At 49.6% G+C, this 24,377-nt stretch overlaps 2 protein-coding genes across 3 annotated transcripts in view; one reads left to right on the top strand and one right to left on the bottom strand.

Moving 5' to 3' along the window:
- Positions 1-10,903, top strand: part of TMEM132D (transmembrane protein 132D) — a 655,515-nt gene extending 644,612 nt beyond the window's left edge. For both annotated transcript variants that reach the window (XM_067015547.1, XM_059040015.2), the window contains exons 7-9: positions 86-359; positions 2,875-3,066; positions 6,551-10,903. In XM_067015547.1, coding sequence (XP_066871648.1) covers positions 86-359; positions 2,875-3,066; positions 6,551-7,735 — 1,651 coding nt within the window. In that variant the 3' untranslated portion in view covers positions 7,736-10,903. The remainder of the gene's footprint in view (positions 1-85; positions 360-2,874; positions 3,067-6,550) is intronic.
- GLT1D1 (glycosyltransferase 1 domain containing 1) overlaps positions 10,714-24,377 on the bottom strand; it is a 139,710-nt gene continuing 126,046 nt past the window's right edge. Inside the window, exon 12 of the mRNA XM_067015552.1 lies at positions 10,714-10,807. Within this exon, the coding sequence (XP_066871653.1) occupies positions 10,781-10,807 (27 nt within the window). The 3' untranslated portion in view covers positions 10,714-10,780. The remainder of the gene's footprint in view (positions 10,808-24,377) is intronic.

Below are 24,377 nucleotides of genomic sequence, written 5' to 3'. Positions count from 1 at the left end.
AGCCCCTGCCATGCTTCACCCCCAGCCCCCCCAGCCGTTGACCCAACAAATCAGCATCCGCTCAGTGGAACTGACCCCTTGACAGGCCAGCTGGGGACAGCGAGGAAGAGGACGAAGATGAGAAGAAAGGCCGGGGCTGCGCTCTGCAGTACCAGCACGCCATGCTGCGGGTCTTGACTCAGTTCGTGGCCGACGTAGCTGAGCCCGGGGGGCAGCTGGCCCACCTGCTGGGCTCCGATTGGCAGGTGGACATCACGGAGCTGGTAAATGACTTCATGCAGGTGGAGGAGCCCCGGATTGCCAGGCTGCAAGGGGGACACGTCCTGATTGGCCAGGAGCTCGGGATGACCACCATCCAGGTAAGGAACCCCCGCGGCAAGGACTCTCCGTATTCCCGCCACGCCTCTGCCCAGACAAGCACCCGGCTGTTTGTTGTCGCTTAGAGCAATGTCTATTTTTATTTTTATTTTTTATTGACGTAGAGTCGATGTACGATGTTGTGTTGGTTTCAGGTGTACGGCAAAGTGACTCAGTCATATAGAGAGAGAGATGGGTAGATAGATTTTTTTCAGATTCTTTTCCGTTATAGGTTATGACAAGATATTGAATATAGTCCCCTGTGCTCTACAGTAGGTCCTTGTCGTTTATCGAGTTTGTATATGGTAGCGTGTATACGTTAGTCCCCAACTCCTAATTTATCCACCCCTTTCCCTTTTGGTAACCGTGAGTTTGTTTTCTTTGTCTGTGGGTCTATTTCTGTTTTGTTAGATTCCACGTATAAGTGATGTCATGTGATATTTGTCTTTCTCTGTCTGGCTTACTTTACTTAGTGTGATAATATCTAGGTCCATTTCTGTTGCTGCAAATAGCATTATTTCATTCTTTTTTTTTTTTGCGGTACATGGGCCTCTCACTGCCGTGGCCTCTCCCGTGGCGGAGCACAGGCTCTGGACGCGCAGGCTCGGCGGCCACGGCTCATGGGCCCAGCCGCTCCGCGGCACGTGGGATCTTCCCGGACCGGGGCATGAACCCGTGTCCCCTGCGTCGGCAGGCGGACTCTCCACCGCTGTGCCACCAGGGAAGCCCTCATTCTTTTTTTTATGCCTGAGTAATCTTCCATTGTATATCTGTACCACATCCTCTTTATCCCTTCCTCGGTCAATGGACATTCAGGTTGCTTCCATGTCTTGGCTCTTGTAAACAGTGCTGCTATGAACATTGGGGTGCATGTGTCAAATGAGAGTTTTGTCTAGATGTATGCTCAGGAGTGGTATCCCTGGATCATATGGTAGCTCTATTTGACAGTATCCATTTTCAGAGTGAATAGACTGAAAGAAGCTGTCAAATAGACAACAGAAGAGGTATAATGATGGACTGGCTGCTCAGGATGGGTCATGTTTGAAACTCCAAGACATTGTTTGTCTCTAAGACATGGTGGATGTTACTATGTTGGGACAAAAGCTCTAAAAATAAAGCTACTCTATGATCCGGCAGTCCCCCTCCTGGGCGTATATCTGGAAAAGACAGAAACTCGTATTCAAAAAGATACATGCACCCCAGTGTTCACTGCAGCACCATTTACGACAGCTGAGACATGGAATCAACCTGAGTGTCCATCGATGGATGAATGGACGGAGAAGATGTGGCACGTATACACAGTGGAATATTACTCAGCCATGAAAAAGAACGGAACACTTTGCAGCAGCCCCGATGGACCTCGAGATGATCGCACTCGGTGAAGTAAGCCAGACAGAGAACAAGCTGTCCTATAACCAGACTGAGAAACTGAAGAAGGTATTTGAATAGAAATCTGGGGCTTTGATAAAGGCGTTTAATGAATCCAGGGAAAACTATCTCGAGATACATCTTCATAAATATCGCCAACAACTTGAAAAGAGAAATACGTCCAACAAGCTGGGGAAGGGAGAATGAAACCTGTTTCACCCAGAAGGTGAAGGATTCATAGAGGGGAGTCTAAATCAGCACTTTGTAACTTGGATAAGGGGCGGGGAGAGCAGAGGTGCTTCCACAGACAATCTTCCAAAGCAGGATTTCCTCTTCAGGGTCTAAATTGAACGGAAGCTTCAGTCTCCAGGGCATCACAGGTGTCCCGAGACAAATGAGACTTTGGGACATGGGCGTCAAGGGTAGGACTCGCAGCTGAGTTTATCAGAGGACGCAAGCTGATATTCCAAAATGCAGCTGAGTGTCACTGCTCAGTGTTCTGCAAAGTGTGGCGTGCGAGCTCCCGGTGACACACAGGATGCTTTAGGTGGTACGTGGACCGACCGTCTCTCCTTTGAGTGTAACTGGTCATTGCTGATCATGTGTAGAAGAGAGAAATAAAGAAATATATAGCTAGCATATCAAAACCGTTTTTCTATGACGCTATGAAGCTTTTTAAAACAAATTATTTACATAAAATAATTTTAACAAAAGATGCAGTGATATGCACTAAACAAAGTATTTACATAAAATAATTTTAAACGAAATATGCACTAAGTCATAGTAGCAATGATCCATGCTGTAGAAGAATCGTAGTTAGTGCTGAAATGAATGAAAATGTTAATTCTTCCTCTGAAGGTCTGAGGGCAGTGCACGGTAGGCAGTGGAGTTTATTCGATGCTGTGGGTAGGATGCCGGGTCCTACCCCATCCACATCTTGCTGTTACTTAAAGAATGCGCTATATTTGCACAAGCAAGCTGTATCTTTTAGAAGAAGGCGTGAGTGGGAAAGACCCGTTTTTGCTCTTTCCGGCTCCTCTGGCTCTGTCTGTCTCTATCCACCCCCCGCACAGAGCATCGTTTACACCATCAGGGGGATTTCTGGAACCACAGAGAGCTTTTCCTTGCTATGTCGGTTCTGCCTTTCAGATCCTGTCGCCTCTGTCAGATGCCATCTTGGCCGAGAAGACCATCACCGTGCTGGACGAGAAGGTGACAATCACAGACCTTGGGGTCCAGCTGGTGGCAGGGCTGTCCCTCTCCCTGCAGCTCAGCCCTGGGAGCAACAGAGCCATCTTCGCCACCGCGGTGGCCCAAGAACTTCTGCAAAGGCCCAGACAGGTGTGGGGTGGGGATGGGGCACCGTGGGAAGGGGTCACACAGCAGGCGGGTCACACCAGGTGAGGTCACACACTAGGTGGGTGATATATCCAGGGGGAATTACACATGGGAGGGGTCACACACCAGGTGAGGTCACTCATCAGGTGAGGTCACACAACAGGTGAGGTCAATCACCAGGTGGGGTCACACACCAGGTGGGGTCATATATCCAGGGGGTTACACATGGGGGGGTGGGTCACACACCAGCGGGGGAATCCCACGTCTCTTGGGGTCACGTGGTGGGGTTTGGTCACATGTCAGTGGGGTCGTTCACTGGGTGGGCTTCCGCCCTGCGCAGGTCACACATCAGGTGAGGTCGCCCAGTGGGGTGAGGTCGCGCGTTAGGTCGGGTGGCCCGCGTGGTGGGGTCACTGACTGGGGTGGAGGGGTCCCGCAGAAGAGCGGGCTCGCACTCCGGGTGCTCCGCAGTCTGGAAAGGCGTTGCGAAGGGGCAGCTGCTCAGCCTCAGGCTTCCTGGCCCCCCCGACGGAGATGCCCGACACGAGGTTGCCAGGGTTGAAGGATTTAGGCACCAGGAGCCAGAGAGGCTGCACGCAGTCTCCTCGCGCCCCGTCGTGCATCACCTGTGCCGCTTCCCACCCCCCGACGGTCCTGGCCCTGGACCCCGCTGGGCTCCCCGCGCAGTGGGGTGAGAGCGAGGGCGGGAACAGGCTCCAAGGAGGGGTCCACAGCCTTCTGCTAAGTCCCTGCTCAGAAACATGGGGTAACGGGTCTGGGGGTCGGAAGGAGATTGGAGGAGGTGCTTCCACATTTGTCATTTCGCTCAAAGCAGAAGTAACAAGCCGGTGGTGACATCAGTCATGGCCGCCTTTCTCTTTATTGGAAACCGGTGTGCGCGAATAGAGTGCGTGTTGTGTGTATGTGTGTACCGTGCGTATGTGTGTGTGGTGTGTATGTGTACACGTTGTGGTGTGTATCGTGTGGTGCGTGTGTGTGTGTGTGTGTTGATACGATGGTTTCCAAGCAAAGAGGACTGTTGCACAGGCACCTGGAAATGTTATCTGATCCCCTTCCTCGTCGGAGATGGAGAAACTTTATTTCTTAGAAAGAAACTGAGTGGAGACTTCGTGAGCCCCGTTTAATGCCCAAGGACAGTGGTCTCAGGCTACTGATTCTGTGCGCCCCATGAGACAGGGCTGTCCTCCTGTGGGGATGCTAGAAGGCCTCCAGCCCCCATAGCGGGTTTGGGGGCAGCTTTCCTTATTGGTCAGGAGCGCTTCCTGGAAGCTCTCCCCTCGGCAGGTACATTACCATCTGGGCCCCCTCTTGCACCTGCTGAGGCTGTGACTATGTCTGGGCAGGAAGGTGGGCTAAGCCGGACCTGCCCCTGGACACACAGAGCCTTCCCATTTTCCCAGCCCGTACCCATCACTGAAGGCCCCCCTGCCAGGTGTTAGCTAATCCCTTGCTCTTTCACTGTGGTCTTTGTGTGCAGGGGTTTGGATTAGAAAGCACCTGAAAGTGGATGATCTCAATAACGGATACGGATTCTTGCCAAAGACAAAAACCTCCCTTTTCTCAGGGCATGATGCAGCCAGGATGCAAGTCACAGGTAGCAAAGGAGAAATAACTTGAGGCTTCTTCCTGTCTTCCTGGGGCGATCAAATCAGGTGACTGCCAGGTAGGAGTTAAGGAAGTGATAAGACACAGTTAGAATAAGGCCACAGAGCTAATCCATTTTCGACATGCAGAGCTGGGCACGTGACCCTGAGGTTTGCTCCGTGCTTGCTTTGGATGGAGCTTAGTCCCTGCCTGCAACTTGGCTCCGACATTTCAGTTTCAAGAAATCCGACGTGCGTTTGAATTTCCTGCTGCAATTTCACAGCCAATCAGAAGGCCCAGGTAAACCAAGGTCACATCCAGTGGCTTCTGCCCTGTGTCATGGAGGCGTTTCCCACGTAGCAGCCAGCCCAAGCCGATGGCTAACAAGGGCAGTATTTACTGGCTGTGCTGAAGGAGGAGCAGAGACCACCAGTCGTATGTGGGAAGCTCCCTTCTCAGTTCAAAGACCAGACACCACCAGGAAAACTTAACTGTTTTCGTGGTCAGTGGCTCTTTGGTTGCAAGAAAGAGAAATCCCCTCAAGCAAGTTTAAATAACACAGGATTTGTTACAAGGATAGTGGGACCCTCTTGGACCCCAGCTGTAAGAACTTGGGGAAACTGGGGGGTCAACAGTCTCTCTCATGTCCATTATCTCATTAAATAAATGCTGTGCCCAGACATGTGCTTTTACACCTGATCCATCGTGGGTTGCGCCAAAGTGCGGCTTCATTCTCCAGTTTTATATGAGCTCTCACTCATCTTCCTGCCGCTAAGTGCTTCACTCCCGTCTTACTTATTTCAAATTGGGGGTGGGGGGAGATGCCGACTGGCTCAGAGCTGCAGAGATGAATGGCTCTGACAGCAGCCGTCCTATGGGTCTGATCAGCGGTGGCCAGGTGGGCAGGAACGCAAGCCTTTGGGGGCTGTGCATCCTTCTGGGTTTGGAGTGGAGCTTGGGGTTGGGGGGGCAATGGGCCTCCCAGTTTGCCGTCAAGGACAATGATATCTTCACTGAAACTGAAGGCTTAGGGGTTCTCTTGTCTATTACAGACTAGTCCCAAGGAAGGCTGGTCTAAAGCAACAAAGTAAAAAGACAAGGGATTGAGACGGACACGAGTCTTGACCCTGGCTACTTCGGGGCCTCCCAGTTTCCCCCAACCGGTTGGGTTGGAGGGTGGATGAGAAGACAAAGATTCTCCCAACAGGGAGCTTCCTAACCCTTCCTAACCCCAAGCCTAACCCCAGCCCTAGCCCTCTCTCTGGCTGCTTGGTTTTACTCTTCTCCTCCAAGCCAAGACTGTCCACAAGGCAATACAAACCCATCCTTAGATACTGATGTAGCAGGACCAACAAAACCTAAGCCTGCAGCCCCTCTGGGGCACCCTTGTCTAGGTTAGGGGTTCTAACCTGTGTTGTAAGTAATGCACGGAGACTCGATATTAAAGCAACTTAAAAATTACGTAATAAATAGTTTTCGTTTAAATGTGTAACATTTGTAAACGACCCCACTAACCGGTAAATCTCCTTTGATACGCAGTTTATTGCTACGCAGAAGTAGATCTCGCGCGCAGAAAGAAGCCATCTTTCTTTCAACACCTCAGGAAAGAGAGCAAATCTTATTAGGGAGTGTTATTCCCGGTCCTGTTTCATCACTGTCATTTTGCTCTTGTAGCTTTCTTCGGCTTCTACATCTTTACAAGCGTTCATTTTCTTTCATACCCTTAGTATTTCTTGCCTCTTATTTCTGCACTGCATAAAAGGTTTCCCTTTGTTCTTGTAGTATTATCTTGGCGACAGACAGAGTGTCTATTTTTACTAAGCCTTTGTACTCAGTGAGCTTTGGGGCCCATTTTGATGAACTTACTTATTTTCTTCAACAGGAAGCGGCCATCAGTTGCTGGGTCCAGTTCAGTGACGGCTCTGTCACCCCCTTGGATATTTACGACGCGAAGGACTTCTCCCTGCTGGCCACATCCCTGGATGAGAAGGTGGTCTCTATCCACCAAGACCCCAAATTCAAGTGGCCTATCATCACCGCTGAAGCCGAAGGACAGGGTGCCCTGGTGAAGGTCGAAATGGTCATTTGCGAATCATGCCAGAAATCCAAGCGCAAGAGCGTGTTGGCTGTGGGGACAGCCAACATCAAAGTTAAATTCGGCCCACACGACGCCAAGCCCAACACCAGTGACAGCAGACACGTGGGGGCAGGAGGTCACCTGGATAATAATGTCGGCGACAGGAGAGCCAGAAAACCCTCGCAAGAATGGGGGAGTCAAGAGGGATGGTACCAAGGCAGTTCTTCCGTGGGCCTCATGGAAGGAAGGGGCTCCACGACGGAAAGGTCCACCTTCCAGAAGAACCGTGGCCAGGAAGGCCTCTGGGATGATGACAGCCATTTACAGACCATCTCCATCGACCTCACCAGCTTCCCAGCCCAGGTGGACCTGCCCAGGAGCTATGGGGAAATGGATGAGAATGGCCTCACACAGGCCTCCAAAGGGCTGAGCGACTTGGAGATTGGGATGTACGCCCTGTTGGGTGTCTTCTGCCTGGCCATCTTGGTCTTCCTGATAAACTGTGTGACCTTTGCATTAAAGTACAGGCACAAACAGGTTCCCTTCGAAGAACAAGAAGGTCTGAGTCACTACCATGACTGGGTCGGGCTGAGCCACCGGGCCGAACTGCTGGAGAATCACATCAACTTGGCTTCCTCCCAAGATGAGCAGGTCACTGCCATCGACAGGGGCATGGATTTCGAGGAGAGTAAGTATCTCCTCAGCACAAACTCCCAAAACAGCGTCAATGGACAGCTGTTCGAATCTTCCGGACCCACACTCACGGATGGGAAAGACCAGAAAAGCGAGCCCCCGGCGTCCCCTACGTCCAAAAGGAAAAGAGTGAAATTCACCACTTTCACCAGCGTCTCTACGGATGAGAGATGCCCCACCGTGAACTCCATAGCGGCCGGCAGCGAGGACGCCATGAACTGGGTCTGCCAGGATCTGGACCCCGGGGGACGCCACGAGCCACGCGGCTACGTGGAAGGCTTACATGAAGGCGTGTAAGCCGGGCCCTCACAGACATTGGTTCTCACTCACCTTTCGGCCTTTACCTCGGGGGTGTGGGGCAACGGTGTGCCCGGTGGGGAGGTAAAAAGACAGGACACGATCAGGGTGACACTATCCACGGAGCCACAGAAAATGGCCCCTGGGTCCCGTGGGGCGGCCCCGAGTTGGAACTGATGTCCACATTCCGGGGTCCGATGTCTCTGTCAGCGCTAAGGGGTTTATCGTGCATGGCAAGATTTTTAAACCGGAAGAAAGATGAGTTCTGAATCACTGACCGTCAGAGAGCCTCCAGGAGAGGCCAGTCCCTCTCTCGCCATCTCACCTTCTTTCCTCAAAGCAATTTGGATATTGTCAAAGCCACACAGCTGCCGCATTCCGTGCTGTGGACCTCAGGGGAGAAACGAGACTCAGGACGGGCTCAAGGGGACGGATGGGAGGAGGCGTGTCATTGGACCTGGGGCAGCACATCTGGCTGGGAGCCTGGGCAGAGGCGGAGCCCAGCGCCGTCTGCAGTCAGCTCTGGGGAAGCAAGAGGTTCGAGTTTCGAGTTATTTTCTCCCAAAGGCCGGGGCAAAGCAAGGCAATCGCTGACAAGGATTGAAAGGGAACAAGAGGGCAAATAGGCCACCAATAAATACCTTTGTAACTAGAGATGCCAAGAACAGCCACCCAAACAAACAAAAACGCTCTGAGCCGTTCAGAGCGTCCCTCTATTAGTAAACTAGGGAGCCTGGGTACAGTCTTTCAACTGGGTTCCAAGAACCAGAAATTTTTTTTTTTTTTTTTTTTTTTTTTTAGCAAATTCACTATGTTCGCGTCTGCACTCCTTCCCCCACGCCCCACATCGCCACCTTTCCAAAAGGCATCGGTCACTCGGCAGTGGAGGGCAGTGTCACCATTCCCTCTCTCCCGCTGTGACGGCTGTGTCAACCCCCAGGTGACATTCTACACGGAAGCCCCAGCGGGCGAACTTCACACGTGTCCTTCTTTGAAGAGGCCAGTCTTTGAGGGTCAGCAGCGCTCGCAAGGAATGCAACACCCAGGGATGAGCCTTCCCCGTGCTTTTCTGGAGGGCGGGGAGGGAGGGCTCTTCTGCGAGGCGTCCGTCCACAGTCCCATCCAGTCTGCTGCTCAAGCCCGATGACACAGACCTGGGTGTCCACACGGAGGGCACAGGGCGGGGAGACTTAGGACTCGGGGTGTGCGACGAAGTGAGTTGGGCAGGAAGCGTAGCCCATTCACACATGATGGCGAGGTGGGGGGGCGTGGGAGGCTTCTTCTCCACCTTGGAGGGGTGGGGGGACCTGAGAGCTGGGTTATTCGGGCGTTGGGGTCTAAGGTCAGTTTCTCTTTCTCTGTGTGCCTCTCTGTCCCTGTGTCTTTCTGAACCTCTCTCTCTGCTTCCTCTGTCTCTCTCTCCTCTCTCTCTCTCTCTCTCAGTCTCTATGCATAGAATTGAATTCTCCTGAGATCCAGTGTGTAAATGCCACCAGTTCACCCTCTCGACCTCAGCACTCTCCCCCAAACTAAGGTGCTGTCCGTTTGCTCTAAGACTGAGATTCCAGCAGCCATCAGCTACCTGCTCCTGTCCCCTACTTGACTTACGTTGTCTGGCTGGGCGATTAAAGTGTCACCCCTTTTCAAGGATAATCCTTTGCTTTCAGTAACCCCCTCTTATTTCTTTCATTCTTTCCTGCGCGATGTTCCGTTTCATACCGCGGCCGCTGCCCCTCTCAGATCCGTGTGCGTGCAGAATGTACTGTAGATACTAAGAATGTAATATATATTTATAAACTTACCGACTGTAAATATAAAACTTGCCTTCCACGGCTTTATGGCTGTCCTTTGTCTTTCTGCACACTGACCCCCGCCCAGTGGCTGGCATCCGTGGCAAATGGCTCTCCGGAGCTGAGCTTTGGGGAAATGAAAAAGCAGATTGAAGGATCCTATAGCAACGACCCAGTCACAGTCTTGCATAGCGTGTAAGTGCCTCTCTCTGCACTGAGGCGACGTTGACACACGATGACAAAGTACATTGTGTACTAAGCATCTCTCCTTCAGGACCTGAAAGGATCTGCAAATCAATCACACGTGCAATTCTCTGCTAAACGCCTGCTTACTGACGGCAGGAAGTGAGGACCACGGCAGGCAAGCGTGTGGTCCAGCCTCCCTTTGGGCTGGAGCAAAAAGGGCTCCGTCCTGTCTTTGGACCTCACACGTACATTCAGAGGTCAACTTCCTGAGGCATGCACGTGCCCGTGGTGACTCTGGGCTGGGCTGTTTTTAAAAAGGTTGAGTTTTGATTCCTCTAATAATCAAATGCAGTCCGGAGACGATTCCCCAGAAAAAGAAATTGCATGAAATCCTTGTCTTTGTGCAAACAGTATCAAGTGCTGGATCATTCGCTTATTCACCTGGTATTTATTGAGCGCCTCCTGTGTGCTACGAACTAGCACGAATACAGGCGGTGAGCGGTAAATGTAACAGACCCAGGCCGACGCTCAAAGACCTCACCTCTAGCCGGGGCTGGGGGGATTCACAGCCAATGAGATAATTTTCACATGGTCATAAACTGTATGAAGGATAATAAAACGGGTTACAGAATAGAAAAAGACTGAGTCAACATTTAAGACTTTGGCCGTTTCACCTACAAAATCTGGATCTCTGCCTTCTCTTGAAAATTCAGACACTCTGGAAAAATGGGGCTTACGGTCCAGCTTGGCCCTAATTGGACGTGGTGAACTTGCTGCTGTCGCCTCCAGGCAGACGTCCCTGCTGGCCTCTCTACACCCAGTCTCCCCAGCCCAGAGGGCAAACTTTCATTTGCCGTCTATGTCACCATTTCTCCTCTAATAGGGAAATACTTCTCCCCAGCCATGTCTCTAACCCACAAGTGCAGAAAACAAAAATAGATGTGGAGGGAGCTGTGTGTTCTCAAGACAGAACGAGGAGAAGTGTATGGTTATACGAAAGAGAAAGCGTACCCCTCTGTGTCTCCTGCGAAGAGAGGGAACACCGCCTAAAGAACACAGCTCACGATGATCACACAGCCCTCCGTGCGCCCAGAGCCTGAGAAAGAAATGCTACGAACATCGTAACGAACTGACTTTTCAACAGGGTGTCTTTGGGGGTGTGAATAAAATAAGTGATGCTGCTGGGTTCCTCCTAGCCTGACCTGCTTGCTGATTTCCACCTCCCGCGCCAAGCCCCGGCCCCCCTCCCTGAGACGGTGAGTTCAGGTCCTGTTGGCTAAGACCAGACCCCCAAGCCCATGGAAACCGGGATCATCAGCGCCTCCCAGGGGAAGCCGTGGCTTCCTACGGCTTTTAGTGCCCCAGACTTGAGCAATCCATTACCAGCTGCCTTAACAAAGTCCTGCAAGCTGGGCGGCTTGAAATGTGCTCTCCCACAGTCTGGAGGCCAGAGGTCTGAGACCAGGTGTCGACAGCGCTGGTTCCTAATGAGGCTCTAAGGGACACTCTGGTGCAGCCCCTCTCCGGCTCCCGGGGGCAGCCGGCCGCCCTTGGTGTCTCTTGTCCTGCAGCTGCTTCACCCCGTCTCTGGCTCGGTGCTCACGTGCTGTTTTCCCCAGGATATGCGCCCGTGTGCGTGTCCAGGTGAACACCAGGCAAGTTGGAGTAGAACCCACCCTGCCTCGGCTTCACTAACTGCGTCCACAAAGACCCTATTTCGAAACAAGCTCACATCTAGTTACTGGGGGGCCAGGACTTCAAAACCTGCATTTGGGGGACACAATTAAGGCCATAACACCGGCCTCTGGCCAGAGGTCTAGGGCAGCTAAACTTGTGCAGATCCAGGGCAGCTGACTGCTCCACAGACCCCCCAGGGCACTGGGCTTCCAGGAACGTGTCTTACCTAGAAAAGCCTCACCTTCTCCTCGGTTTCACACCCACGTTACAAATGAGGCTGTGCTAGCACACCCTGGGAGAGCAGGAGAACGGTTTATCTGTCTCCCTCTGGGGAAGCTCAGAACTGAGTTAACTACCCCGCGTGTCATTTTCCAAGCTGCAGTCATTAGCTCCTCACTGGGGATGGAGGCTCCGGCAGGAATGCGGGTGAAGCAGGGATGCTCCCCCAGGGCGGCTCAGGTCCTCCAGCCCAGCCATCACTGATGGCCTGAGCGCTGATGAGCAAAGAGGGTGCTGTGGCCAGAGATCCAGATGCAACTTTGACCCCTGACTGGCCCCAAAAGCCTTCCGGTTAAGTTCTCTACCGTACATTTTGCCTACATCTGGCCCCAGCTGACGTGTGTATCACATGATGGGGGGGGGATGCTCATCTGTGAATCTAGCCTCCTGTAGATAGGAGGATTGAAGAGTGCTAAGGCTACGTGTCTCAGGGCTTCCCTGGTGGCGCAGTGGTTGAGAATCCGCTTGCCAACGCAGGGGACACGGGTTCGATCCCTGGTCCGGGAAGATCCCACATGCCGCGGAGCAACGAAGCCCGTGCGCCACAACTACTGAGCCCACACGCCACAACTACTGAGCCCGTGTGCCACAACTACTGAAGCCCGCGCGCCTAGAGCCCGTGCTATGCAACAAGAGAAGGCACCGCAACGAGAAGTCCGCGCACCGCAACAAGGAGTAGCCTCCGCTCGCCACAACTAGGGAAAACCCACGTGCAGCAACGAAGACCCAACGCAGCCATAAATAAATAAATAGATAGATAAATAGATTTTTTTTTAAAAGGCTACATGTCTTTTGGGAGGTATATCACAAACTAGGGGGCTTAAAACAACAGGAACATATTCTCTCCCCGTTCTGGAGGCCAGAAGTCCAAAATCAAGGCGTTCATAGAACTGGTTCCTCCCTCGGCTGTGAAGGAGAGAATCTGTCCTGTCCTTCTTCCCTGGCTTCTTTTGGTTGCTGGCAATATTTGGAATCCCTTGTCTCTTTCCAAAGATCCTCTTTCCAAATAAGGCCACAGTCACAGGTTCTGAGGGTTAGGATTTCAACACATCTTTTGAGGGAGACAATTCTACCCACTCCAGGGAGGAAGTAGTCCCCTTAGGAGGGGAAAAGTCCTATCCTGATGTTTGCATTGCAAGTGATTTTAAAAATTGTTTTGTAACTGGACTTCAGGAAAAAGAATAGGGGAGGTGGACAGAATTTATTGCTCCATAGGACTGAACAAGCGGAGGTGGGGCTGGCTTCAGGAATGGTTGGACCCAGGGTTCTATCTCTTCCCCTCTCTTACTCTGGGCTTCGTATTTGCCTGTTTGACTTGAGGCTCAGGGAAAGCTCTTCCATACGGTGGCCTCCGGAAGCCCTATCCTTGGCAGTTTCACAGCAAAGAATCTCAGAGTAAAGACAGTAAGTGTCGTGGATGCAGAAAGAGTCGTTCAGACATCAGTAGCCCTCAGTGAAGGCGGCCATCTTGAATTGGTCATGGAGGATCCTTGGGGACCCTGCTAGGTGGCATCCCCTCTGGCCATCAGCTTGGCACTACCTCTCTTTTGTCCCTTGACTGCTCTAGCCTTAGATCTATGGAGAGCTGGGATTACTGAAGGTCATTGTCTCCAACCAGCCACCTATTTGAATCTTGTGCCCATCTACCAAAACAGATCAGGGTTTTTCAGCCTTAGAACAGTGAGGGAGTGCTACGCCCCAGGAGAGAAACGGACCCCAAGGGAAGTGGGGTTTTACAGTTTCCTAGTAGATAGAGGTAGGTCCTAGAAGATGAGACCCTTGTTTTTCTTTTGCCCCTTCTTTTTTCCCATCATCTTAGGAAGCTGTAAACCCAAGAATATCTACCAAGTCACCAGGTTAAACTTAATATCCCACTGATATTTCAAAGTTTTCAAAATCTTCATTGCCCCAAAGGGAACCATCCATTTCCACTACTCCCCTCTGTCCTGAGGGGGCACCTTCCTGGTCACCCTCCCCAGCCGTCCCTCCCCCTGGCAGCCGTGGGAGGCTCCGATGCCACACCAGGCCGTTCTCGCTGCTCTCTGTGTTCCCAAGGGCCATTCACCCGGACATGCCTGTCGCCTACCATTTACCACAGGGAGGAGAGGCACAGAAACCGGAGGGTCCCTGGAGCAGAGCTCAGGCACCTACAACTGAGAAGACTTCCCTAATTGTATTTTCCTCCATGGATAAATCAACAAAATCTCAATCGTCCCAGTCTTAAAAAGCCTCGAGGAATGTGCAAAACTCAGCGCTCTCCTTAAGGTGTTTGAAAATAACTGTGGTTGGGAGAGAGAGAGAGAGAGAGAGAGAGAGAGAGAGAGAGAGAGAGAGAGAGAGAGAGAGAGAAAGAGAAAGAGAGAGAGAGAGAGAGAGAGAGAGAGAGAGGAGAGAAAGCATAAATAATGAGTCTGTGGCCTAAAGAATGCCTCAGTGATGTCTCCAGGACCGCAGAACTGACTCCGTCACGGAACCAGACAGAACCCAAACGGCGGTGCCAAGAAGAAAGGGTTTTAATGAGAACCGGATGTGGCACAAGGTTCATCTTCGGGACAGTCCCATTTGGGAGAGTGGTGCTGTCAAGATGCGTTAGAAAAAGTCCGCAACTCTCAGGGCTGTGAGATTAGACACAGCCCAGGCTGACAGTGTGTGTCTGTTATTCCTTGCTGCAGAACGAATCGCCCCAAAACTTAGCAGCTTAAGACAATGAACATTTTTCACTCATCACACTTGCTGAGGACCAAAAGTCTGGGAACGGCATTTCTGGGTGGTTCTGGCTCAGGATCTCCCAGCTGGGGCTGCAGGCACCTGACGGTTCGACTGGGGCCGGGTGATGTGCTTCTGCAAAGTTAGCTCTCGCTGTTAGGACGCTTTGAGCATAGAACTCTGTTCATGGCTGCTTGAGTGACCTCCCAACATGGCAGCAGCTGCTTCCAGAACCAGGGACCCAAGAGACAGCAAGAAAGAAGCCATAGTGTCTTTAGGACCCAACTCTGGAAGTCACATGTCATCATTTCCACTATTCTGTGGGTAACACAGACTCGTCCTGCTCAGTTTGGGAGGGAACCACACAAGGCCCTTAAGAGCAGGAGCTAAGAAGCACAGGGGGGCCATCTTGGAGACCGGCCACTCCAGCCTTCTCAGGGAGGCTCTCTCCAAGTGGCAACAAAAATGCCTTCCCCACATTGATTGGCTTACATCCAACAGCTCAGACAACCACTAAGGAAAGGGCTCATATCTTTCCCAATGGCTCCAAGAAAAATCCAGAACTGGAGTCACTGATCTGACTTGAGTTAGGGTGCCCATTCTCAAACCAGTCACCTTATTACTGGGGGGATAATGGAAATCTTTGATGGGGCAGACATCCATCCTCTACCCACCTCCTCAGCAGGGGGGTAGAATCATCCCCCTTCAAATCACACGGCTGAGGTTGAAGGAAGGATAGTCCTCATGGGAAGTGTAGGGGAGCTTTCTGATTTCCATAAGAAAGGGGAATGGACAGACAGCAGGAAAGATCAACCGATATCAACCAAGGGTCCCCACGGCTTATTCACTCGTAGAGCACCTCCGCAGAGACGGAAGATTAGCTGCTCTGAGGTTAGGGGTAAGGCCCTGAAGGGGATGGACTAAGCAGGTCAGGCTGCCCACTCCTGGCCCTGCTCCCCACTCACCAGACACAAGAGCGCCTGTGGTTCAAACTCGGGTGATTTCAAGTGGGATGAATCGGACGCTGAGACTCCCTCACTGCCTTTCTATGGCTAGACGGGTTATTCACAGCACGGCAGACCGTGCTCTGTCTCTATGGCTAGACGGGTTATTCACAGCACGGCAGACCGTGCTCTGTCTCTATGGCTAGACGGGTTATTCACAGAACAGCAGACCGTGCCCTGTCTCCTCCCAACTTCTGAGATGCTTTCAAGTCTATGAAGGCTCTGAAGATAATTCCCAAGTCAGTCTTGATGCCCCTCAAACCACTGAGACAGATCAATACGTGCAAAATCAAAATCTTCCCTTTTGGGGGGGATGTGTAATTGCACAGAAAAATGGCCTGAGCTGTATGTGTCGATATATAGATCTTGGCAATGAGGGTAATCTATTACCAGCAGCTATTAATCATCTTCTACGCCTGTTTGAGTGGATCTGAGTAACTTTGAGTTGGAGGATGTGCATCATACGAGATTCTAGTCTTGATCATCAGGCCCCCAGAATATCAAAGGAATTTTCTAAGTGTCACAGTGGCAAAGCCAGAGGTTGACTCTCCCCTCCTGACTTCCCAATATACATCGCTGGTTAGGGCTACAAGAGCATCCAACCCCATCTCCTATTGTCACTCCAAATTCCTTTGCGATTACCTTATTCTGTTGTGTGCGTGCTTGGTGGGAGAGTGCAGGCAGCTGGCTGATCTTCTGTCACCAAAGTCAGAGGTCACCTGGAGAGTCCCTGAATCACGGCCTTCAGATCCGTACTGGGTGCCCAGCCAGCAGGTGGGCTCAGGGTCTAAGCTTGGCTAACCAGTTAGATGCTCTCGAGGGCCGTTAACTCTCAAACAAGTGACCCGAGGACAGAAGAAGCAAATGAAATACATCCAGCCCATCAGGAGTTACTCATCCAGTTTGTTCCTGCTTGGAACCGTTTTTGTGGTTTCTGCTTCCCAGTCTCTAAAGCTACCCTGCTCCCTGCCTCTTTCCAGTCTCCCCCGTGATTCTGAGAGCTCCCCGTGGTCTTCCCGGAAATTATATTTTGCTTGTATCAATGAGAGCATCAGTCTCTTGCCTGCCGTCAAACATCTTATCGTTAAAAACTGGTCTTTCTATTATGCTTCCTGATAATAAAAGGGCATTTCTGGTCTCCCAGTATGGCATCTAAGTCACAATCATTTGGGGATCTCTGGTGCCCTATGTTTTAATAAAGTCTCCTATTGTGGTACAAGCTAAGCTTGTAGGAAAAAGGAAATAGAGACATTTATTACATCCTTCCTCAACCTCCGCGCAACCGACATTTTGATGCTGGATGATTCTTTATTTGGGGGAGGGGGCGATCCTGTGTATCATAGGATGTTTTACAGAACCCCTGGTCTCTACCCACACGGTGTCAGGAGGCACCCCTCCCCCGTGTGGCAGTGGAAAGCGTCTCCAAATATTTCCAGGTGCCCGATGGTGGGCGCGGGCAAAAGTGCTTCTGGTTGAGAACCACTCAGTGCTGTGTCACCCACACAGTGTCCTCATTCCAGCCCATGGGGAGAAAAGGGAGAAATGAAAAGCAGGAGAGAGTGACCAATCTCCTTGCGGAAAGCTGTGACCCTGACTTTGCTCATCTGTCTTCCACTCACATCCGGTTAGCCTGAACTTGTCATGGGTCTACCCGTAGCTGCAAGGGATGCTGGGAAATGTCTCCACCTGGGCTGCCCTGTGCCAGGGTCAAGGGCGGGGAATCCTTTTATTAAAAGGAAGACAAGAAGAATGGATTCTGGGGACAATGAATTCTGGGGACAATTCTGTGAGCTGTGCCACAGGCCCTAGAGCCCATTTTACACGCTCTCCCAGAGGTGGTGCAAAGAAGGCCCGTGGATTCCAGTCTCCTTGGCTGGATATGTGTGGAGATGATAAACAGACATACATGCACATACGCACATATATACGTATATAAACACATATACCTTTATGCATGTGTATACATACATATACACATGCAGACATGTCCATATATAGATACATAAACGTTTATGCACATACATACATATGCCTCTATACACATGCCTGTACACACATCTCTGTGTATACACATACACACACTTCGTATATATGTATATAAAAACTATATATAAATTCTCTTTTTATTGTGTTCCCCAGAGACAGGGAGACCTAGAACACATCGAGGCTCTTAGAAAAGTCTGTGGGCATTATCTTCAATGGGCAAAAGCCTACTCCTTAGTGCTGTAGTGAAGTCCATGGGTTGAGAGCAGAAGCTTTGGGATCATGGGTGAGGGTCCCTGCTAACCCCGTTTTACAGAAGAAGCAGTTCAGGATAAAGAGAGCAGAGGCTGCGGGATCAGACGGTCTCTGATTTGAATCTGTGCTCGGCCACTCCCCAGCTGTGTGCCTTTGTTCAGTCCCTCCCTCTAATCCTCAATTGTTTTACCTGTGAAATGGGACTAATAATTGTACGTCTAGAGAGAGTTGGGAGGAGACATGATGAAATCATGCCCTTTGCCTGGTAACAGTCAGTCCCCATAAACAGAACTGAATCATGGTTGTAAATATCACTGGGTTCATCTTTCACGGGTGATGAGGAGTGGATTTCAGCACTGGACCCCGTCAGCAGTTCCTAAAATCCACTTGGAGAGCTTTTACAGAATACGTCTTGAAAGATCCTCCCCCGACCCCCGCCCCAAGAAGTTTTGAGTTGGTAGGGCTCGGGCAGGGCCTAGGAGTTTGTATTTTTAAAAGCTTCCCCAGTTGACTCTGAGGTATAGCCAGGCTTGGGAACCAGCCCGCTCAATACTGAGATTCTTTATTCCAGTCCTTTAACTTCGCTCTCTGCCCTTTTATCGTCATGCCAGAAATGCCAGCGTCAGTCCTTTTTCTAGCCATTAATAAGCATTTGAAGACTCTGTGGTCCTTTCCCCTTCCAGTGCTGGTCAATAGCGTTCCTCTTAGCATTTGGCTTTCACCTGCAGGTGCTGGCTGGGTTCCTGAGGTCAGAGATGGGCAAAGAACGCTCTCCTTAAACAACAGCCCTGGCTTGCAGCACTGGATTCGGGATGCTCTGCGTTACTGAGCCATTCAACAGAGATCTGATTTAATGCAGCCCTTGGCTCAGCGTACCCTGCAAAGGGATCCTGGGGAGAAGCACTCAGTAGAATATGCTGTCGAGAAGACCAATGCTGAATGCTGGGGGGGGGGGGTGATGAGTAGAGGTTGGGTGCAGAGGATGGCCGCTGGTCCCAGACACTGGTGCCCCTGATGATGAATCAGCCTCTAGGAGCAGGTTTCAAGGAGATCCCTTCTTGCATGGAGCCTGTGTGGAGTTATTTAGATACCTCGCCAAGCACTCCCCGTGAAAAGAAAGAGTCTCTCTCCAAAGTACACTAGGTGATTTATCCCACAACTGGACCTGCACATTTGCCCAAAGACAGATGTAGGCCTAAGGATATTTCTTACAGAGCTCTTTGTAATGACAGAACCCTGGAAACAATCTAAATGTCCATAAACAGGGAACTGGCTACAGAGTCCATGGGGCTCCTCTGGGTCTCTGGGTTATAACCAGCTCTCAGGTCCCAAGGGGTCAATACAGGCTTCCAAGGCCTTTTCTCAACCCATAAGTGTCTCCAAGCTTCTGGGACAGTATTCTCTACTGGTGTGATGCACTGACTGCAAAAAGGGGCTCCAATTCTTTTCCCTGTGTTTCACACCATCTTCAACATGACTTTGAGGTGCCTCCTATTAAGAGGTAGAGTGTATTTCCCCACCCTTTGGATTTGAGCTAGTCTTGTCACTTGCTTTAGCCCACAAAGTATGGTGGAAGTGACACTGTGCCTTTTCCACACCTAGGTCTCAAGAGGCCTGTTCCTCCTCACTCTTTAGAGCTTGCTGCCTCCCTGTCAACAAGCCTGGGGTAGCCTGCCAGAGAATGAGTCATGTAGAGCAGTAAAGGAAATCCAGTCGTCCTGTCAAGGCCCCAGACACCCGAGAGTCCAGCCAAAATCAGCAAAATCGATCTAACAGTCAACTCACCAACTGACATAGGAACATCAGGAAGCCTAACCAAGATCAGAAGAAATGTCCAGCCAATGCACAGGCTCAGGAACTAAAGAAATATTTATTAATTTAAGCAACTGGATTTTTGTGCTTTGATGTTACACAGCAATAGCTAACTGATACATGTTGGTAAGGCCATGATGATTCTTTAGTCTCCAGAGTCAGTGTGGCTTCCTGTTGCCACATAGGATTCTATAGTTTCCATGGTTATAGAGGGTCCGTGGGGTCTTCCCTGGACGTATGAAGTCGCCACAGGATCCCAGCAACCCCCTTCTATCATCATCGAAATAGGTGTCTCTGGGGAAGACGATGGCCACAGTGCCGCCACAGCCATCAAGGGGGTGTTGTCACTGTGGGTGGCTCTGGAAAAGTCAATCTGGGTGTTGGCTGAGCTGCCCACCCCCCTGTTCACCAGCATGATGTCAACTCTAGCAGGACTGCCCACACCATGTCTCACACCAGGGACAGCTCTATGCCGCGGAGTTTATGTAAAGCATACTAAAAGGAATGAAGGATGTCTTTATATAATACGGAACACTCTGTGTTCTATCATTAAGTCAAACGTGCAGATATAAGGACTAGGACTAGGTCGCGCTTAATCAAAATCTATTATTACTGGAGCAATACATAAGAAACCAGTAACTAAACCCACACCTATATAGTCAATTAATCTATGTCAAAGGAGGCAAGAATATACAGTGGAAAAAGGACAACCTCTTTAATAAATGGTGTTGGGGAAAATGGATAGCTATATGCAAAAGAATCAAACTGGACTGCTTCCTCACACCATATACAAAAACAAACACTATATATACACAGTGGAATATTACTCAGCCATAAAAAAGACTGAAATATTGCCATTTGTGAAAACGTAGATGAATCTAGAGGGTATGATGCTGAGTGAAATGAGTCAGAGAAAGACAAATACCACAATCTCACTTACATGTGGAATCTAAAAAGCAAAACAAAAAACAGATGCATAGAAACAGAGAAAAAAGAGGTGGTTGCCAGAGGGGAGAGTGTGGGGGGCAAAATAGGTGAAGGGGATTAAGGGGTACAAACCTGTATTCATATATTAAGTAAGTCATGGGGATGTAATATACAGCCTAAGGAATACGGTCAATAATATTGCAATAACTTTGTACGGGGACAGATGGTTACTAGACATTGTGGTGATCATTTCATAATTATGCAAGTATTAAATCATTGTACAGTACACCTGAAACTATATTTCAAGTAAAAAATAAAAACAATAATTAATCTTAAAAAATAAGAAACTAGTAACTCTGTTTGACTCTGGAAAGAATCAGAGGACAAAAGGTGGAGTGAGAAGGATATTTGTTTTGTCTCCTTGACTTATTATTTATGCTAGAGAAGCAGTGTAGCATGGTGGCTTAAGGCCTGGACTTGGGGTCAGAATGCCTGGGCTCAAATTCTGAGTTCCTTGGTACTTGCCCAAGATCGCACATCTCATAAGTAGCACATCCAGGATGTGAAATTAGACAGGCTACCTCCAGAGCCTGCCTTCTTAATCCCTGTTCCATAGATACATGTGGCATGTATGTACACACATAGACACAGCAACTCAAGGTGACAATCTCAACTTACATCTGTGTATGTCTGCTACAGATAAGCCTCACTTTAGGGGACCTCCCTGGTGGTCCAGTGGTTAAGACTTGACCTTCCATTGCAGGGGGTGTGGGTTAAGAGCTAAGATCCCACATGCCTCACGGCCAAAAAACCAAAAAAACATACAACATAAACAATATTGTAACAAATTCAATAAAGACTTTAAAAATGGTCCACATCAAAAAAAAATCGTTAAAAAAAAAAAGACTCACTTTAATTCCTTCATTTTCTACTTTTGTTTTCAAGGCATTCAGCTGTCCCAGTGAGACCCTAACTTCTCCGTGATTCAGTTGAATTCACCTTAGCTGAACACAGTGCATGTTCCTTGTGATTTATATCTGCAGATGAAATGTCCTCTGTGAAACGTTACCCTATTCACTGCAGCTTCTCAATCTGTTAACCGGGCTGCGCCGGCGATCATGCATTGACGACACCACGGCTGAGCCCAGAACTCACTCAGCTTGGCCATTAGCACACGGGAGTCATAAGGAGACCTGTGTCCACGGTGCCATCAACCCAGTGGAGGATAAAGAAGAATAAAAATATGTGCTCCTCTAGATGCAAGACCTGGACAGTAACTGGGAGACACTGAGAGTAACTGGGTTGTATTTCCAAATCTGCAAGATTAGAGGGAGGTTGGCCAAGCCAGAAAAGCCACACCTGGAGAAAAGGTAGCCAGGTAAAGCTTAAGTGATCCCATGAAGAACAGAGGCTTGCGGTGGGAGGAGCAAGGAGTAATTTGACGCATAAATCTTACACAAGCTGCGAATTCTGCAGTCAACACAAAGGATAAATCTTTATTCACGGAGAGTCCAGAGGTCTGGGCCGGGTGATCATCAGTAAAGGCTCCTCCTTCCCCAAGAGAGATGGTGGCAGTGGTCTGCCAGCATTGTACGAAGCCCCAAGGAATGCTTACCAAGCCTCTTGCGTCCCCAGCTGTGCTACTGTGAAACTACCCCAAAACCACCTTTCCTGATTTCAAACATGACTCTCAGTAACCAGAGCTCCTACCTCTCACATGCCATTTTGAGCAAAATTTTAGGCATTTTTGCTATGCTGTCTGTCCACGGACGGTATGAAAATGACAAAGTAACATGTGTGCAAAGCCTTGATGCGACTACATAATGATGTCCTTGGATAGAGGAATGTTAATTCTACGAGGTTTGAGAGGGACCAGGTAGAGGAAGCTTAGCCAGGACCTATACAGAGGGCACACAGCTGCCAGATAATTGCCCAAAGCAGCAAATACCGCCTCCATTATATCCAAATGAATAATATTTCTAGCCTACTGTGCTATCTAAATGATGTGATACAACTGGCACCAGTGATGGGAAATTGCTCTCAGGTACCTTGTTTGGAGAGGATGCAGAGAGAACCCACAGGACCGTCCAAATAAACCTTGTCCACCAAATAAGTCACTATTCTTGTGACCACAGCAAGTGGCTTTCCCGACCTGCCTCACTGTTTGGCATTATCTTGAGTGTGGGCTGTTTTACCGTCCAAGAGAGGCAATGGAATATCCTTAAAAGGCAAGAACTAGACCCCGACTCCCTGGGTTCAACTTCGGGCCCTTCCACTTTTGACTCTGATGCACTTAAGTAATTGACCATCTCTCACCTTTCATTTTCTAATCTGTAAAAGGGAAATAATAGTGAACTCCCTTAAAATATAATTGTGAGCACTGAGTTAACAGATACAAACTACTTAGCACACAGCAAGAGTTTAATGAGTGTTTGGCATATTGTCTTCTTATCTTCAGCCCCAGGATGTTTTAAAAATACCCCACCTCTCTTTCCCTGTGGCAAAAAAAAATGGCATTTGCTTCTAAGAAGCTTATTTAAGATGGTCAGTTTTCTTGGTGGCAAGCAGTGGACATTGACCCATTATTGGAAAGATACCAGAGACAGGGATAAAAAACGTGGGGGATAAGCAGGAACCGAGGGGACCACAGAGACCCAGATACTGGAAACCACGGCAGAGGTGACAAAAGCCACTTAATGTCCCGGCCACAGGTGTGACCTCCTATATCCCCTCCCTCCCTGTACCTGTCACTCAAGGATCAGAATCTTGGAGAAAGAATCAGGTCGGCCAAGCGCAGGCCACGTGCTGACCCCTCGCCGTCAGAGACAGAATCTTACCCTTGCAGCTTCTACAGCAGAGAGCAGTGAGGGCTTCCCCAAAGGGATCACGGGTGTCGCACAATCAAAAGATGGCAAAGGTCCGCCCCGATGGGAGCCGCTCATTTCTGAGCAATGTTCCCTCAGAAGACAGAAGGGGTCCCACCAATAGATCCAGAAGAGTTAACACCCAAGAACCCATGCAGTAACATGAACGGATCCAGAGATGATCAGACCAAGCGAAGTAAGTCAGACAAAGACAAATATCATATGTGGCATCTAAAATACGACACAAGTGAACTTACCTATGAAACAGAAACAGACTCACACACATAGAGAACAGACTTGTGGTGGCCAAGGAGGGGTGGGGTGGGGGAGGGAAGGATTGGGAGGTTGGGGTCAGCGGATGCAAACTAGTATATACAGGATGGATAAACAACAAGGTCCTACTGTAGAGCACAGGGAACGCTATTCAATACCCTGTGATAAACCATCATGGAAAAGAATATGAAAAAGAATATATATGTGTAAGAGTCGCTATGCTGTACAGCAGAAATTAACACAACATTGTAATCAACTATACTTCAGTAAAAAACTAAACCCCCCCCCAAAAGAATCCCCAAATACCAAGAACCCATCTGGGCTATATGATGGAATCTACAGCAAAAACTTGGGCTCGAAGGGGCTGTAATTCTCATTCTCCCCTCCCCTCCTATTTCTTCCCAGTTCCTGGAGGCAAAGAATTACTGAAATGAGATACAGCAATTGAAGCTGCCTATTGTCTCCTGGTATGTAATACATCACAGTGGCACCTTTACACTCAGCTATCCATCTGAATGGCCTCTGGTGCGCGCTTCACACAATGGTTATTGTTGCGAAAAGAGACACAGGAATAGCTCTCGCATTCTTCACTTCATTTATTTTGATACAATATTTGGAGCTACTTCATTAAATTTGCTGAAAGTGTCCTGTCATTTTTTCCGTCTGCCAGTGTCTGTTTCACACAGATAATATAACACACAGAGGGTGAAAAAAGTTTCCTTGGAAAGGAATAGAAATTGCTTAACGTGATTTATAGATCGGCCTGAGCGTTTGTCTTTTCTCCCCTCAAAGGCTCCAAAGAGCATGAAACATTTCATTAATAAACAAACCAGTGTTTTGGTTTCTAAATGGCTGAGGCATTAAGCTGTTGTTCTTCAAGATGAAA

The sequence above is a fragment of the Kogia breviceps genome, chromosome 15, assembly GCF_026419965.1.
Source record: "Kogia breviceps isolate mKogBre1 chromosome 15, mKogBre1 haplotype 1, whole genome shotgun sequence".
Taxonomy (NCBI): Eukaryota; Metazoa; Chordata; class Mammalia; order Artiodactyla; family Physeteridae; genus Kogia; species Kogia breviceps.
The sequence above is the reverse complement of the archived record's forward strand: the minus strand, read 5'-3'. Positions and strand labels throughout refer to the sequence as shown.